Genomic DNA, 18,299 nt, shown 5'->3' on the forward strand with positions numbered 1-18,299 from the left:
GCCAAAAACATGACTTTGAGAAATGTTCCTAATTGTTCCCAAATGTCAACCAATCGGAAACCAACCTGTACCTACTGATGTAATCCTGTAACTTTTGTCTATAAAACCTAGCAGTAGACAGGGACCTTCACTCCCTCTGGAGGCTGCTGCATCAGCTTGCTGACGGGGTCCCTGTCATGGTTGGATGAACAATTAAAACCTTGCTTTTGCATTTTGGTGGGTCTGTCTTCCTGGCAGTCTCTGGGGAGTTTGCGACTTGGGCACAACATTACCCAGTGCTCTTAACCACTGAGCCATCTCTCCCATCCAAATCCAATATTTTTTGAAGTAGGAAAAGGAAGTGGCTGAAGAGCTCTGGGAGCTGTTGTGGCTCTTGGGAGAGTGTTTGTCTACCACGCATGCAGCCTGGGTTTCATGCCCAGGGTGTCTTAGTTAAGGGCTCTGTCGCTGAGATGAAACACCACAGCCAAAGAAAGTCGGGGAGGAAGGGTTTATTCTGCTTATGCCTCCACTGCTGCTCAGTGGTCGTCCCATGGCGCTGGGGTCTCTCGCTGCAACCGGGCTGTACTTCCATCAGTAGCCTCTCCTGGGCTCTCTTCAGGGACCCCAGCCCTGCCACACAGTGCCAATCCTCAGTTGCTCCCCATGACCCCTTTGCGGCTTCAAAACCAACCCCCCCCGTGACACTTATATTGCCAGCACGAGGCCCAACCTTGGCCACCTCTGGAAGGTAGCTTCTGCATGCTTACCCTGAGGAAACACTTGCAAGGTTTCACCCCAGTGATGCGGGTCTCTTTTTAATCACTGCCAGTGTCTTAACTCCTGCTAGACAGTATCGATTATCCCAGGAACACAAAGGTTTCACTTTCAATGGTGCCACTTTCTTGTTAATCATTGTATCTCTAGGGGAGGAGGCGCCATTTCACAGGCTTTCTGGGACTGGGTAGAGTGAGGGGTGTGTCCCCAGTCAGAGCTCCACCCAAACAGAAAGTAAATTACATATAAAAACTTTGCAGTCAGTAAGATGGAATGGATACTGGAGTGCTTTCTCCGAATTTACTAAATACAAATGGATTGAATATTGTAAATATAGTTCTTACTTGATAACTGTTTTTGTTATGTATAGTTTTACTATATTAAAGTTAAAATTTTTTATTTTTATTTAGACAAAATGGGGGAAATGTTGTAGAATATTATTTTAAGGTGTGTTACATTTGTTTATGCTGTGGAACATTTGTTTTAATGATGCAAAGATGTATAACATTCTTTTATGTTGCATTTGTTTAACTGTGAAGCTGTTATTTTGCCTGTCTAAAACACTTGATTGGTCTAATAAAAAGCTGAATGGCCAATAGCTAGGTAGGAGAAAGGATAGGTGGGGCTGGCAGGCAGAGAGAGTAAATAGAAGGGAAAATCTGGGAGAAAGGAAGGAGGACCAAGAGCAAGCAAGGAGAAGAGGACACTAGGGGCCAGCCACCCAGTCAGTCACCACGCACAAGTGAAAGTAAGATATACTGTTGCCATCAGTTACTCGTCCAGCTGGTCCCACCACACTTCTCAGCCCCAAATAAACACACAGAGACTTAGATTAATTATTAAACTGTTGGCCAATAGCTGGGGCTTCTTACTGGCTAGCTCTGTCTTAAATATCAGCTTGTTTCTATTAATCTATGTATTTCTACGTGGTCTTGGCTTATCTGAGAATACCTGGACTTATTACTCCTTTGGCTGGCTACATGTCGTCTCCTCCTGCCTCCCTTTCCCAGAATTCTCCTTGTCTCCTAGCCCCGCCTATCTTCCTGCCTCCATCCAATAAGAGAAATATATATACAGAAGGACATCCCCCACCAATATACCAAAGTAATAGAAAGGGAAAAGCCCAGAGGCACAAGGTAGATGGGCTAATTTAAGAAAAGCTGACTAGAAATAAACCAAGCTAAGGCTGGGCATTCATAAGCAAGAATAAGCCTCCATGTGTGATTTATTTGGGAGCTGGGTGGCGGGCTCTCAAAGAATTACCAATCAACAACAGGTGTGTCTCGGGGGTAGGCTCTGAGATTTTCAAAACCCCATGCCAGGCTCAGTTTTTCTCCCTTGCTCTTTCTTCAGCCTGTGAATCAGGTTATAGCTCTAAGTCACTGTTCCAGTGCCTCCCGAGTGCTGTACCAAACCCAGTGGGTTTTTGTTTATTTGTTTTTGTTTCTGTTTTTTTTGTTGTTGTTGTTGTTGTTGAGTCAATGGGCATCAGCATTTTTATTTTGTTTATTTGAGATAGTGTCTCATTATGTAGCTCAGACTGGCCTCAAATTCACAATCCTACTGCCCCAGTCTCTCAAGTGCTAGGGTTACAGGCACACCACCATATCCAACCATCATTCGGCGATTTTATACCACTCATCACTCCTCTAAGGTTCCAACATGGCAGTCTCTTCACGCTGTCACTTCACGCTCTTCCCAGTGCCAGGTCTGTGTCCTCCTGGAGCTGTCTCTAGAGCAACCTCCATTGTTCTTCAACGCCCTATCCATGGATCCCTATCCTCACTACTGCCTTAAACTGTTTGTCACTGTTCTACCTAAATGTATAGAAATGTAAGCCTGAGTACTGACAATTAGACTCCAAAATAACAACAAAAAAGCCAAGTAAAATGCAAACAGCAGCACAAAACCAATGAAATTTAAATCAACATTAAGTGCCATGTGTATCGTGGACTGATGTCTTCAGGGCTGTGATCAGAACCAGCTGAACAGCCCCAGGTTTGACCCTGAGTGGGGGAGTGTGGACACGGGAAAGCTGGTTATGCAATGGCATTAGAGAAGAGACAGAGACATCTGATCATATCAGGAGGGCAATCAGTTAACACTGAAGGTGAAGGTGCCCAGTTTATTGATTCATTATCTTAAGTAACCGTCCAAAGGTGGGGACAATGACAGAAGACATCTATTATCATGTATGAAGGACAGACAGCAATTACTTCCCTTAATCCTAGAGACACTCATTTTCTGCATGCACTTAAGTCCTCGGGCACCCCACACCAGCACATCTCAGTAGCCTTCAGGGTGGTGTAGACTTGCCCTGACCCAAGACTATTGCTATTCAGAATAGGAGACACTCTCTAACTGAGGCCGGAACCTCCTGCAGCTATTAGCTGACATCTAAAAGACAATAGAAATTCTGGGCTCTGCTGAACTCGTGGCAGGGTGGAACAGATTTCTAAAATAAAATGGGCCCGCACTGTCCATCAATGGAGGGAGGGTGAGCTAGCTCCACACTGTCCATCAGTGGAGGGAGGGTGAGCTAGCTCCACACTGTCCATCAGTGGAGGGAGGGTGAGCTTAGCATGGTGTACACACAATGTTGTTCAGCTTTACAGGGAGGGTAGCGACAGCTAAATCGTCTGAGAATGCTGTGCTAAATGACACAAGCCAGTCACAGAAGGAAACACACATACATTATACTTGTGTGAGGTGTGTGAAATAGATTCACAGGGACAAAGTCCTAGCACCAGGGACTGGGGAGGAGGGACCAGGAGCTAATACTGGTATGCAGAATTCCAGCTTTATCAGATGATTTCCATGAATGGATGGCTATGATTGTACAACAATGTAAATGAATTTACTGCCACTGAACAATACGTTAGTTATATGTGTTTTACCATAGTGAAAGTCAAAATCTTAATGTCAGCTTTAGATAAAATACTAAAATGTTTGCTGAGAACAGAGACTGAATATTTCTACAGCTTCTCCTCCCAGTGCAGACCATCTATGGCGCTTCTACCTCACTTGGAACTCCGTCAGCCACCAGGCTGCTCAGTACACCCCAGGTACCCTCAGCTCTCCTGATGGCAGCCCCGAGCTCCAGGTGGCACACTTTCCACACTGACACGGCTAGGTTGTGTCTTTTGTGTTCTCTTTGCATGGCGTGTTGTTCAAAACCTGCTCACGCTGGTCCTACACTCTGACTTTTGCAGCCCTCACTCGCTCATCATTGATTTAGCACAGGCTGTAACGATGTGTGGAGCCCCGGAGCCAGCAGTGGGCTCTGGTTTTTGTCTGTTATGGCCTGATATATTTTGTTCACATTTATTGTAGTCCTATGGTCATTCTTTTAAATGACAAAAATCAAGAACGGCTTACACTTTCTACCTTTCCTTTCTTTCTCTCTTTCTTCCTTCTTTCCTTCCTTCCTTCCTTCCTTCCTTCCTTCCTTTCTTTCTTTCTTTTTTTGAGACAGGGTTTCTCTGTGGCTTTGGAGGCTGTCCTGGAACTTGATCTGTAGACCAGGCTGGCCTCGAACTCACAGAGATACGCCTTCCTCTGTCTCTGCTGGGATTAAAGGTGTGCACCGTCAACACCCAGCAAGAATGACTTATTCTAAGATTTGCCAATTTAGCAGTATTTTTTGTTGGTTCATTTTTTTGAGCCAATCTTATAATGCAATGGTCAATACAAGAAAAGTTCTGGATTGTATTCAATGCACAGAGGACCCAGACCTAGTCATTAGGGCTTCCCATGGTGACAACTACTGTGACATCGGATCATGAACGCCTGTGATCAAAGCATCCAAAGCTGGCCTCCTAAAACCCCTGCACAAACACAATACACAGTGCTGTAGTAGACAGACATTTAAGGACATTTATTATAGTTGATTTACCAAACCCAGATTTGCTTTTTAAAAACTATATTTGAGCTCAGTATTTTACGTACAGAATTTCGCACAGTTCACTTCTTTCCGACAAAAGTAAAATACCCTCTGCGTCTGCTCTTTTCTCATCGCACTGCCTCTCTGACACGACCCCGTGCTCTCAGTTAACCCCATGCCAGCCAAAGGTTCCATTTCTCTCACTGGCGCCTTTTCTGCACCTCACTTTCTCTCTTTATGCTCTCGAGCATAGCTTCGAGGTGTGGGGTATTCCTTTCCTAGATCCACAACAATGACTTCCTTAGAAAACGTCACCCCCTTTAGAGGTCTCCTTTGGCTTTCAGTGACTGAAGGAGTTCTGTAGTCTTGTTCGGGTGTTTTCTCAGTGCTATCACCCTGTAATGGGAACACGACAGACTGTATGAATGGCTGACCTATGAAAATGCTGAGCCCGGGTTTTAGAGCATTGTCAAATGCACATTGTGAACAAGAATAGAGAAGGTATTTTCAGACGGCACAGGCAGCAGTGATACGCCACCCTGCACAGCTGCCCCATTCCTATGGCTAGAGGAGCCTGCACTGATGTCATCAGGGTTGAGAGCAATATGTGCCAGCATTCTGTCTTGGATGGGTATGGAGGCATGTAGAAGCTCATGAAGGTCCTGGAAGTGTTTGTGTGCTGATGTCAAAGATCTCAAGGATACAGGGCTGGTCCTGAGCTCAGCAGCAGGGGGACAGTAGACATACATCCCAGTTTTTCATGCGACATAAAGTTTAGATTCGAGATGACTTATAGGGACTTTTATAGCCCTAAGATCCCAGGAGTATAAGAAAAACAAAATGAGGGAAATATTAAGAAAAACAGGAATATAAGAATGAAAGATGAGGACAAGAGTCTCCAGCCTGACAATGCCATATCTAATTATTTTTCCCACATGGTGACTCTTCTCTTCATCAAACCTAAACTACCCCAAAGCAGAACATACATCACCTCATTGGTGGTTTCTCTAGCATTCAAAGGCTCTAATGTCTGTCCGAGTTTGTCCTCTTCTGCCTCATTGTTCTCTCCTAAGGGTGAGGGCACCACGTCCTTACTCTGTCTTTGGACAAGAATGCCAGGTCTCACTGGCATGTCCATGTTTACCAAGTGCAGTAGGACCCTGGGAAAACCACCAGCAGTTTTTAAAAATTCATGCATCTTAGTTAACGTTACCACATATAAAAATAGCTAGCATAGCCACACTTTAGTGTGTGTGTGTGCATGTGTGTGCGTGTGCATGTGTGTGTGCATGTGTATGTGTGTGCGTGTGCATGTGTGTGTGCGCGTGTGCATGTGCATGTGTGTGTGTGTGTGTGTGCGTGCTTATCTGACTAGATGTGTATAGAGATCAGAGGCTGTTGTCATCTGGATGTCACTTCTTCACTTTTTCTTTTTTTGAGGCATTCACTGAACCTGAAGTTCACAACTCCTCTGGGCTGACTGGGATCTGCCTGTCTCTGCCCCCCAGTTGGGGTTACAGGTGTTACTGTTGCACCCTGCTTTTTATGTGGGTGTTGGGTAACCAAACTCAGGTGGTCACGCCTCACCAGCAAAGCCACCAACCCGCTGAGCCCTTTTCCCAGACTCACTTTTCTTGATCTTCGGGTTTGCTCATCTCTGCATTGGCAGCTAAACAATCTTCACCTTCATTCTCATCAGTGCAAGGGGGCTTCACTGTCTCCTCGGTGATCTTGCCTCTGAAACTAAAGGCAAGTGAGACTTCAGAGAGAGGGTGCCAAGGTGCGCGGTGGGACTTTTACTCTAAGCAGGGAGCTGGCACTTCAGAGACCTGGAGTGGAGGAAGTAGGTAGTTGCCACATTGCTTATCCTATTTTATTTGGGGTTTTGAGACCGGGTCTCTCATCGCCTAGGGTGATCTGGAAGTTTCTATGTAATGAAGAGCAAGCTTGAAGCACTAATCCCCCTGCTTCCACCTCCAACATTCTGGGGTTACAGGTGTGCAGCACCAGCGGGTTCCCCCTTGTTCTATTTACAGTGGTTTCCTGTTATTCCTAGGCACACTTGGTGCTGAAACTTGAAGCCTGATCATCAACAGGGGCGTATACCATTTATATAAAAAGACCGCCAGTAGGAGGAGGATACAGATGAAGCAAATGAGGAGGATGATGAAGAAGGTGATGGTTGTGGTCTCAAAGACCACAGGGTTCGATTTCGAAGTCTCGTCCATTTTGTCAACCTCATTTTGTCCAAACATTCTTTTCTAGCCCAGTTTGAATGCAGATTTCTTGTTCTTTATGTTTTCTAGAAGCAGAAGAATAAAAGGCAGTTTTCATTGTTGTCCTATGGCTCTGGTGAGCTCCACAAAGGGTGCCTGGGTGGTTTTAGTGGAAGTGACTCACGTTGCCTAATTTCTCTTCATAAAGGTGGCAAGGGGCAGTGGTGGCCAGAGGGGAGACTGAGCTGGGACACGCTGATCACTCAGCTCACCTCCCCTCACCCCAAAATTGCCAAAACCCAAAGGCGAGAGGACTTGGAGAAGCCAGAGACGGATCCAGCTCTCCATTCTTCTCTCTTCAGTGACATCACAGAACCATGGAACTGTTGAGACAGAGACGTGATCTGGGGATGGGAGGTCCACTAACCTCTCTCTCTGTGGGCTGGGATTACGGCTGTTCTCTGAGGTGTGGGGTGGAGGCCACTTGGCACTGTCTTGGCTGTTTTTCAGACCAGAATTTTCCAGATTCCAGCTTTCTTCTCCTGACTCAAACCTCATTGACTGATCTTTTCACAGATGTGATCAACCAACCCACCTCCCTATAAAACTCCCCTCCTATAGCCCTGTGTTCTCTTAAGGACTTTTCTCAGAAGGAATGACGACAGTCTTCATCCCATCTCACTGGGCAGCCCTCCTAGACTCACAGCCCGAGGAAGCAGGAATACAAGTCAGATGATGAATGCAGGCCTGACCTAACCAGGTAGGTGACCTAACCAGGTAGGCACGAGTGATGCCCATGGCAGTGAGGGAAAGCAGAGTGGGATTTTTTCTAGATGAAAGCATTTGAGAAAGGGTGTAAGAATACTGGGCACGGTGCCATAGGCCTGCAATCCTAATCCAGCAACTGGGGTGATGGGGAGATTATGTTTAAAATGCCATGTATGAAAACCCTGCTTCAAAACAAAAGGGCGGTTGCCACTGCAGCCAACTGTACCTAAAGAGCTTGGGGTGAGGCTACTGGGGAGACTTGGTCCATTTGGCATTGTGACTTCCGAGGATCACACGTGGACAGCATGAAGTAAGCAGAAATGCATTCCTCACAGCTGAGGCAGGCGGAAGTGTGAGGCAGGCTTCTTCCCTCTAGCCTGCGCCTGCGCCTAGTGTCATACTCCCTAGGGAAGGAGTGTTCTATGCAGTGTGCTCTGCATCTGTGTGGCAAAGCACACTCTCTTCCACAAGCCCTTGTTTGGGACAGCTGAGTCCACAGGGCTCTGCCAAACCCATCCCTTAACACTAGTACCCTGGGGACAGAGTCAGAGGTGAACTTTGGAGGGGACAGCTTCATACCATAGTCAGGTCGACTAGAGCAAGTGTTTCCTTCAGAAAGTGGAGACTGTAACCTCTCCATCTTGGACAGTGTGTGGGGGTGGAGGACAATTTTGCACAGCCTGAGGACATTGCTGCCACTCCTAGTAGAGTTGGGACAGTCCCTGAGGGACTCTTCCAGTCAGCGCTCATACATGGAGGCACACAGCTCATATCACACTTCCTGCTCCATGTGGTTGTGAGACCTGGAGTCTGTCCCGTCTTCTATACATAAAGGATGCTTTTGAGGAGAGGGAAATGACTTGTTTAGATCTCCTAATGGTCATAAAGGTATATACTTATGCAAACCCCAGACAGTGTTCCTAACGCTGGGACTCTGTGTCTCCACTGTATGGATACAATCCCTTAGTGTGAAAGGGGGATGGGCTGCTTCCAGGCCTGAATGTGAGTGCCAGCACGGGGCAGTGCTGGCGTGGTTTGTACTTCTGTCAGCTGCTCCTGTTTCCAGGGTCATTCACACACAGACAGAGGGGAGACCTGAGGCAGGCAGACAGGGCACAGTCATGTCTGAGAGCTGATAGGCCTGTCCCCTGAGGGCTTTCACTGAAAGCAATGTGGGGATCGCAGACATAGATTTGTATGTGTTAATATAGTTCTGCAAAATAGGGAGCTATCCAAATTTGGTCTTCCAATCCTATTTTAAATGCATGAGACTGTGAGCTCAGTGAAGCTGCAGCCACTCAGGGATGGCTCACCAGAGCCTAGCCAAATACTCCTGCCTTAAAACTCACGTGCGCCAGAATTCAATTCAGCCGAAACAGAAAAGGGAGCAGGAGGCTGGAGAAACACCCAGTGTTGAGAGCACTGGTTGCTCTTTTCAGAGGACTGGAGTTCAGTTTCCAGCATCCCCCTCAGCCAGCTCGCACTTACCCACAATGCCAGCTCTTGGGAATCCACTGCCTCTTCTGCACCCACATGAACACACACACACACACACACACACACACACACACACACACACACGACAACAAAATAGAATTTTGAAAAGGGAATAGCATAAAACTTTATATTAAAAAATTGGCTAACTTGGATGAAATAAGAAATTTCTAAGAACATAGAAGCTTTCGTGTGTAAATCATGAAGAATCAGAAAATGTGGATAAATCTACAGTGAGACTAAATCAGCAACAGAAAACCTTTCCAAAAATTAAGGTCCAATGCCATGGCTTCCGTCGGGAATTCCACCAAAGCCTCCTCGTAGCATTCCACAGGCATCAGAAAGGGTACACACTCTGGGAGACTGGCGTTGCCCTGAGCTCTGTGTGGAGGATGAGCTACAAAAGTCACGCTTCCTTCTTTGAGTGAGCGAGTTCATTAATTGCATAGCAAGCAAAAGTGAAAGAAAAATATCAACTAGCCAATAGAAGCAGTAGACAGATCATAAGACATCCTCAAAATGGGCACATACAGCGTCTGGCAGGGATGACTAGGGAAGCTGAAGTCCTGGGAGGAGCAGAGTCCTCACCATGGAACGCTAGGTTCCTGTTCTCACGCAGACATCTAATATCAGAGATAAACACTAGCCATACCTGCTGGAAATGATTTTTCTTCTAGCTGTTCTCAAGGGTGTGATGTCCTCAATATACCCTTAGCTACTCTCCTTTCTCTTTGCCATGGAGTTAGTGGTTCGGCCTGCCAGGACAGGGAGCCTTGGAGGACATTCCAAGTAAACACGTCTGGGAGAAGAAGAACTTCTTAATCCTAAAGTCTCCTTCTTGGTAAGCACATGGCAATTTACCAATGTAATTTAAATTGTATTCAGCCCTTAAATTGTTCATGTTTTGCTATGGAACATTAAAAAACTACTATGTTGTTTCATAACATTTTTTTAGAGATGGTTTCTCTGTGGCTTTGGAGGCTGTCCTGGAACTCACTCTGTAGACCAGGCTGGTCTTGAACTCACAGAGATCTGCCTGCCTCTGCCTCCTGAGTGCTGGGATTAAAGGCATGTGCCACCACTGCCTGGCTCATAACAATTTTTTAAAGATTTATTTTTTTAAATTTTTACTACTTTTAAAAGTGTGTGTGTGTGTGTGTGTGTGTGTGTGTGTGTGTGTGTGTAGTTGGATCTCCTGGAGTTGGAGTTACCAGTGGTGGGCCACCTGATGTAGGTGCCAGGAGTTGCACTCAAGTCTTCTGTGAAAGCAGTGCACATTCTTAACTACTAAATGCATCTCTCCATTTCCTACTTATTTGATTTTGTATGTCTGAGTGTTTGTCTGCATGTGTGTATGTGTGTGCATCACATGCATGCAGGGCCCACAGAAGCCAGAAGAGGGCATCAGATTTCGGAAACTGGCATTATAGAGGTTATGAGCTGCCTTTTAGGGTGCTGGGAATTGAACCTGGTTCCTCTGGAAGAGCAGCTAGTGCTCTTAACTGATAAACCACCTCTCTAGCCCCTTTGTAAAAAAAAAAATAGGCCTGTGATTAGCATGAAGACAAAAGGTAGGTTGATTAAAGCAAGACTGAGTTTTCTGCAAAGGATTTGTTATTGTTAGAGACTCATCCTTTATCTTCTCTGCTTAGCTAGGCTATGGTATCAGCTGCAAGACCCTGCCCATTCAGTGTCTACCATCTGTTTCAGCCCTAACATTTTAACTCACATTTGCTTTTATCATAACGATGATCACATTCAAGGTTTTTAAGATCCAATTTATTGGGTCATGAGGCAGTTACCACTCTATTTCTAGATAGCCAGAAATGCATGCCAGAAATGTCCCTCAGTAGAGTTTATGCTAAGGAGAGGTGGTATGTATAGTTTACAGAGCCAGGGATTACTGGTGATCTATAAGCCCTGAGTAGAAGAAGGTCAAGTGTTGGCATCTCATAGGAAGCATCATTTGAAGTTACGAGCAAGGGCCAAAGCCATGAAACAGTGTAGGGCATAGTACCTTAGAGTGTCTTGGAATGATGGGACAATGTTATCATTGTACAACAACTTGTTGAATTCTGGAAGAAACAATTCTAATTAACAATTTATTTTATTCATTTAATTTTATGTGTATGGGTGTTTTGCCTGCATGTGTATCTATGTACCATGTGTGTATATCTTGTGTCCGTGGAGGCCACACATGGTCCCCTGAAACTGGATAGCTGTGAGCCACCAATGTGCATTCTGGGAGGTCAATAATAGTTGGGGCTATGGACATGGCACCACGGATTCACTTATTTGCACCTGACTTTGGGGACCCTGTTGAGAATAATGTAAGTCCTCAATTACTATAGGTTTTTCCTGCTTCTCATTTTGAGCATTTTTTGTAAAATTGGGTTTAATCCTTGATAAGCGACTCTTTAATAATTTCCTGGAATCTTATAGATGACCCCTATTAAATTGACCAAAACTGGAGTTAGACAGTTGTGAGCTGCCATGTGGGTGCTGGAAATTGAACCTGGGTCCTCTGGAAGAGCAGTTGGTGCTCTTAACCACTGAGTCATCTCCAGTGCCAAGGGTATATATAACTTTTGTTTGTTATATCTTAAAAGTCAGCTGAGATTCCGTAAGTGCTACTCTTGAGGGCTTCAGAGAGTCTCTGGACATTGAGTATCTCTCTTCCTTCTTTCCTTCCTTCCTTCCTTCCTTCCTTCCTTCCTTCCTTCCTTCCTTCCTCTCTCTCTCTCTCTCTCTCTGTCTCTCTGTCTCTCTGTCTCTGTCTCTCTCTCTCACACACACACTAGGGAGGTGGAGACAGGAGTGGTGTGGCTGGGCAGAGAGGGGAATATAAGGCTGGAGGAGACAGGAGGTCATTGCATTCAGTCTGATGATTTGTAGAGACAGGATCTCCCCTTTGCTCTGAGGATTCTGTAGAGGTGAGAACTAGTGACTGGATGCTCTACTTCTCTGATCTTTCAGCATTAACTCCTATATCTGACCCAGGGTTGTTATTATTATTATTATTATTATTATTATTATTATTTGTTTTGGTTTTTCAAGACAGGGTTTCTCTGTTCCTTTGGAACCTGTACTTGAACTCAATTTGTAGACCAGGCTGGCCTTGAATTCACAGAGATCCACCTGCCTCTGCCTCCTGTGTGCTGGGATTAAAGGCGAGCACCACCATTATTAATTATTAAAACCAATTAGAATTTGTGTTACATAGCTTAGTCCTTCTTTTCATTTCCTGTATGTCCTTGCACTTAAACCAATGATTTTCTTTTCTTAAAGTTTAAAATTAATGTACCATCAGGAAAGATCAATTCTATCACGTGTTACTAGGTGCTTTATATGAAGTGGGAACCTTCAGTCCTGACAAACTGAATGAACTGGGCACTTCTATAGTCCCCTCAGGCCAGGAAGGGCACCAAGGGGCAAGCTGCTGCTTATGCTTCTTCCTCTTCTTCTCCTTCTTCCTCTTCCTCTTCCTGCATTAGAAAGAAATGTTGACACAGCAATGAATACCAAAAAGTGGGTGGCTTGGCTTACAGTTTCAGAGTTTCAGTGAGTGGCCAGCTGGCTCTCCTATTGGAAGGCTGAGGTACAGCTTCATGGCAGCAAGAACATGAGGAGAGCTGCACACCTCATGGTGGCTAGGAAGCAGAGATAGACAAGAGGGTGCTGAGGCAAGAAACACCCCCCACCAGGGACTACTGCCTCCAACCAGGTGTCACACAGCTTTCCCTGGGGAGGTGTGGGCAGACATCTATTTCCCCAAGGCAGGACACACACTGAAGAACTGATTCCATCCAAGTCCAACTTAATGAACCAGTGAGGTTATGGGGGTCACTGACATAAGTGTGGATGATACTTAGGTAGTTGTAGGGCCCCAAAGCTTCCCCGCAGCACCTCACAAAAGCTGTGTCCCGGGAACTCCCTGCCCAATCTGCAGCCTGCTCCATGGAAATCACCTTTCTCCCAGCAGCGGCGCACTTAGACAATCCTGGGAAACTTGTGGAGTCTTGCTTGCTGTCAATAGCCTGTTTCCTATGAATGCACCCTGGTGTTATCCATTGGTGACATTCCCTCGATCCTGTCACCTCTCACGCCTCCAAAACAGACTCTCATCCTTCTTGTGTTTTTGTTTGTTTATTTTTGTTGTTGTTTTTGAGACAGGGTTTCTCTGTGTATCTTTGGAGCCTATCCTGGCACTTGTTGTATAGACCAGGCCGGCCTCGAACTCACAGAGATCCACCTGCCTTTGCCTCCCGAGTGCTGGGATTAAAGGTGTGTGCCACCAATGCTCGGCTCCTTCTTGTTATGCTTGCTTTCTGTGACAAAGTCTCTGTAGCTTCTGATTGATCTGGAACTCACATATAGTCCAGGCTTGTCGGACTCAGAGCAATCCTCCTGCCTCAACCTTCCAAGGACTAGCATAGGATTATAGCTGTGGCCATCATGCCTGGAAACACTGGTAACTCATATTCAAGTCTGAAAAGTAGCACACACCCAGACGTGTAAAGTTAGTATTCAAAGCCCATCAACGTGCCCAGGGTCCTCTCCTTTGGTGCACCTACCCTCGATGGGCTTTAGAAGAAAATACTCAAGAACATGAGCTTCAGGGTTGGTAGAAAATACAGAATGCAAAAATTTAAAAATCCAGCCAAATAAGAGAAAGCCAATGAAAGGGGCGTGTCCTTACTTACCATTGTGAACTTGACACAACCTAGAGTTACTGTGTTACCTAACACATTAGCACAATGTATACACATACGCATGCCAGCCATTTTTGTCCTCAGATTCAGACTCATTTGGACATTGTTTTGCCATTATTAATTATTCTAGGAATACAAAAGAAAAAAGAAAATCACCCCAAATGCAAACTTGTAAGACATAATCTTTTCTAAAGGGAGAAAATGCTCTGGCATGGAGTGCAGTTCCATGATGGCTTGCCTAGGGTGTGCAAGCCCTGGACCCCATCCAGAGCACCACCATCAAAAAAGAAAATGGGGGGGGGGCAGAGAGGAAGGAAGAAACGCTCAGGGAGAAGGTAGGAGGCTCACGCCTCAGTTAGTGAGAGTGCTGCCAAGCCTCGAGGCCTCTTCCCTGCCTACATCATGGAAGAAGCCACGGACTCCAAGCTGCCTTCTGACTTCCACACGTGTCCTGTGGTGCGCACATGTACATGTGGACGCAGACATTAGCAAAACTTAATTTAAAACCTCAGGGTTACTAAGATACCAAAGGAAGCTGCTTGATGGCGCATGCCTGTGAACCCTAGGACTTGGGAAATGGAGGCAGGAGGATTGGGAGCCCAAGTCCATCACTCACCTAGTGAATTCAAGACTCGCCTCAGCTAAGTGACACCCTGTTTAAAAAAGGGTGAAAACAGCGAGAGAACTGGAGGGATAGATGGTCATGTAGATAGAGACACCGGACCTGCCAACAGAGAACACACTATCCCAGTGCCTTCCTTCATGGACACTGTAGAGGCATCTTAATAAAGGCTTCCTAAAGAATACGAAAGTTGACCAAACGGGGGTGGGTATGGTGGTAAGAAAAAGACAGGACAGCAGGTGAAAAACTGTATACACCGGTTCAAAACGGGAACCGTCTTAAACCAACTCAGGCCTTCTGCAAGTACAGCAAACCCTGTTAGCCTCTGTGCCGTCTCTCCTCTTTGTTTTTGGGACAGGCTCTCGTGTAGTCCAGGCTGGCCTCGAGCTTGCTATGTAGCCAAGGATGACCTGGAACCTCCAGTCCTCCTGCTTCTACCTTCCAAGTGCTACAGTTACAGGCATGCACCTGTGGTGATCCCTTGTTTACACTAACAAATGAAGCTTGCCTGTAGATCTGAGGGCAGAGCTAGCCACTAGCTAACCATAGAGGTCTGGAGGTCTGTACAGACAGACAGGAAGTGAGATGGCTGGGTGGAGAGAGGAATACAGGTGGGAGGAGACAGGAACTCGATCTCTTTTTGTGGAGGTAAGAAGCTGGCTGCTTCTGCCATCTTTCAGCTTTCACCCCCTAACATCTGACTCCAAACTTTTACTAGTAAGACCTATTAGAACTGTGTTACATACTGGTGCCCAACTGAAAGGCATGAATTCATGGAAAAGCTGCTTGCCTGTGGCTTTGCAGCCACCAGCACAGGCGGCAGCTGCATGCAGGGCTCCCACCAGAGTCTCTGTCCCACTTAGCTAGGTTTTCTTTTCTTTTTTCCCCAAGCCTCTAAGCGCGTTTGCGATTTTCCTGTTGTAGCCTCTCTAAAACAGTCTCCGGCTGTCACCCAAACTCCAGAAGCACCTGGGCTCCAAACGACACAGGGCTCACCCACCCTAGACAGGGTGGCTCTGCCTTCAGGCAGCTTCTGTCACACATGCTTCTTCTGAACAATCCTGTGTGCAATTTTTCAGACAGCCGCCCCTCAACAGCACCCCATGGGTGTCAGGCTTCCCCTTGATCCCCTCTTCTTGAGATGCCACCATAAGCTCAAGGCTACATGCTAGCAGCTGCAGCTGTCCCCAGCCAGGCCATGCACCTCCTGCACTCTCTGCTCAGATGACCTAGGCAGCAGCAGCCTCATGCTCCATCAGCAGATTCGGTGAGACAACTGGGAATTCCTAAAGGGGAGATTAGTTTAAAAAAAAAAAAAGCCGACGAGAGGTTTTTCTCACATTAAAAATTGGAAACACTATTACAAAGGGGGGATTTAGGACTCTGAATGATAATTTGCTGGATGGTTTGAAAATGGAACAATCAAATGAGAGGATAACTAATTTAGATGTGACTTATGAAATGTCAATTATAAACATTACCAGTTTTATCATTTTTTATAACTAAAATGTTGGTTACCATGAGTGTTTTGATAATATGTTTGGGGGATCTTGGCAGCAGCATAATGTCTGAATCCTTACAATGAGTGCTAAGATACAAGTTTTAGAAAAACTTAAAAAAACAGGCGTTGGTGGCACACGCCTTTAATCCCAGCACTCGGGAGGCATAGGTAGGTGGATCTCTGTGAGTCTGAAACTAGCCTGGTCTACAAGAGCGAGTTCCAGGACAATCTCCAAAGCCACAGAGAAACTCTGTCTTGAAAAACCAAAACCAAAACAAACAAACAAAACAAAAAGAAAAACTTAAAACAGATCATAGAGATATTCAGACCCAGACAGAGGAGTTTAATGGAGAACTGTAGTACGAATTCTAGTAGGTCTTAATAATAAAAACGCAGAGACAGATATTGGGGTGAAGCTGAAGACCAGAAGAGCAAAGCAGCAGCCACCAGATAGCTCTCACCTCTACCAGTGCTCAGACAGAAAGGGCGATCCTGTCCTCAGACTGCATCTCCAGACTGTGTCTGTCTCCACCAAACCTCAGACTGCACTGAGCTCCTGTCTCCTCCCACCTTCATGGATTTCTTACGAAGGCTGACTTCAGCAGTAACTAGCTGTAAATGGGTGAATATCACCACAGGAAGCTTCAGTGACCTTTGCTTCACTGTGTGGGAGCCTGGAGGCACTCCTTGGGGAATCAAATACTGCCCCTTAACATCCTATAGTACTGAGAAGCAAACGAACCAAGTATCACATCCTGGGCATTGCTAAAAAGAAAATAAAATGTCAGGCACTGGGAACACAGCCTATTTCCATGTGCAGCAAAGACTCACCCACCCTGCAGCACAGAGAAGAGGAGAATGAAGGCCCCAAGGAGAGCCAAGCTGGGCAAACTCAAGGACTGCAAGCCAGTGCACTGCCGTCAAAGGCTCTGAGGGCCAGCCTGTACGGCTAACGAAACGAGTGACTTACCTCTCCTGATGGTTGTTCCTGGGCTCACAAAAAGCTGCAGAGCTTGGCCCAACACTGGATTTCAATTCCTTGAGAGAGTTAGCTAAGCTGCGTTCATATGATACTCCAGTTAAGCTGTAGGGTAACCGGTCACACAGTGGCAGCTGGAGCAGCTCTTGGGATATACTCGGTATCACACTGAGTAGCGAGAATGGAGAAACCCTTTGAAGGACCAGCCAACAGACAAAGCAAGGTCTGGCTTGAGAGCACTGTGACCAGAGCCGGTGATACTGTTTGCCCTGCTTGTACAGACACACAATAAGTCACCATGTGAGTGTGCACACGTGTCTGTGTGCGCGTGTGTGTGTGTGTAAGTACTAACGATCAGCAAGTACCCTGAAGAGAGAAAGTCCCGGATACAAAGGCTCAGTATTTTCTGGAGAATGGGTTGACTATTATAATTTCCTATAACACTGATTACAGATGACCTCAGTTAACTTCAGAGCTTTGGAAACCTTCCTTCCTCTTAGATGTATTAATTCTTAATGAGTTTTAGAACCTGAAAGTAAACTCCAAGTACAGAGTCTGTGTCTCTCAGGACAGCGTCTCATATGAGATCTACCTGCATCTTCCCAGCCTGTGGGAGGGGAAAGAGAAGCGAGTCTTAAGACAGAAAGAAAATATTGGCGTTTCTAAGTCTGGACCACTAGAAAAGTATCTGGACTGGAGATAAAAATTCAGTATTTGTTTGCGCAGAACACAGTTGATGTCTTGAGTCTGCAGAGAATTTGGGTCCCTCGGCTAAAGCCCTAGGGAGCTGGGCACTGGGAGGGTGCCCTGCCTAGTTTTATGTCAACTTGACACAATCTACAGGCATCTGAGAGACAAGAACCTTTGTCGAGAAAAATTCCTCAATAAGACTGGGCTGTGGGCAAGCCCGAAGGTTTACTCACAGGTGGGGGATCCGTTCCTTCAGGGATATGGGCACTTCCCACCCAGTGTTCCCAGGCCTGCGTACTCCAGCCCTCCACATACAATTGGGCCAGAGTTCTATGCAACAGGAGGCAGGGAGTGTCGGGATATTCAGGTCTTCTGATACCCTCCCCACCCTCGGCTACATAGGAGTTTAATGTCAGCCTAGACACAGGACATCCTGACTTTTAAAGAAAAAAAAAACGGGAGGCACAGGGGGTGGGGGGTGTGAATTTGTGAAAGACTTGTTTACTTTTTATGGAATACACATTACTATGTTTTCATTTTAGTGGACAAGCCATGTGATTGCAAAAGCCACACATTATAACGAGAGCAATACGTTAAACAGGACAGAGATTGGGTGAGAGCCTGTCGTCAGTCCCCGCGAGCTTGGTTCCGTCCTTGCTGTCACGAGCTTTACAGTGA

At 46.0% G+C, this 18,299-nt stretch overlaps 1 protein-coding gene across 1 annotated transcript; it reads right to left on the bottom strand.

Annotated features, from left to right (window-relative positions):
* Nucleotides 1–4,661: 4,661 nt before the first annotated feature.
* CUNH2orf74 (chromosome unknown C2orf74 homolog) lies at nucleotides 4,662–7,209 on the bottom strand. Its single transcript, XM_005070369.2, has 5 exons — nucleotides 7,040–7,209; nucleotides 6,746–6,941; nucleotides 6,269–6,382; nucleotides 5,631–5,799; nucleotides 4,662–5,035 (listed from the first exon to the last, which is right to left on the bottom strand). The coding sequence occupies exons 2-5, from the start codon at nucleotides 6,892–6,894 to the stop codon at nucleotides 4,862–4,864; spliced, it is 606 nt and encodes a 201-aa protein (XP_005070426.1). The 5' UTR covers nucleotides 6,895–6,941; nucleotides 7,040–7,209; the 3' UTR covers nucleotides 4,662–4,861.
* Between the last annotated feature and the right edge of the window lie 11,090 nt (nucleotides 7,210–18,299).

The sequence above is a fragment of the Mesocricetus auratus genome, unplaced genomic scaffold, assembly GCF_017639785.1.
Source record: "Mesocricetus auratus isolate SY011 unplaced genomic scaffold, BCM_Maur_2.0 Super-Scaffold_100029, whole genome shotgun sequence".
In the NCBI taxonomy this organism is placed as follows: Eukaryota; Metazoa; Chordata; class Mammalia; order Rodentia; family Cricetidae; genus Mesocricetus; species Mesocricetus auratus.

Coding starts and splice junctions, on each gene's coding strand:
- CUNH2orf74 (XM_005070369.2), bottom strand. CDS start 6,894: ATGTTTGGACAAAATGAGGTTGACAAAATGGACGAGACTTCGAAATCG. Junction 6,383..6,745: donor GCGGTCTTTTTATATAAATG/GTATACGCCCCT, acceptor ACTTGCCTTTAG/TTTCAGAGGCAAGATCACCG. Junction 5,036..5,630: donor CTAGAGAAACCACCAATGAG/GTGATGTATGTT, acceptor TTCCCATTACAG/GGTGATAGCACTGAGAAAAC.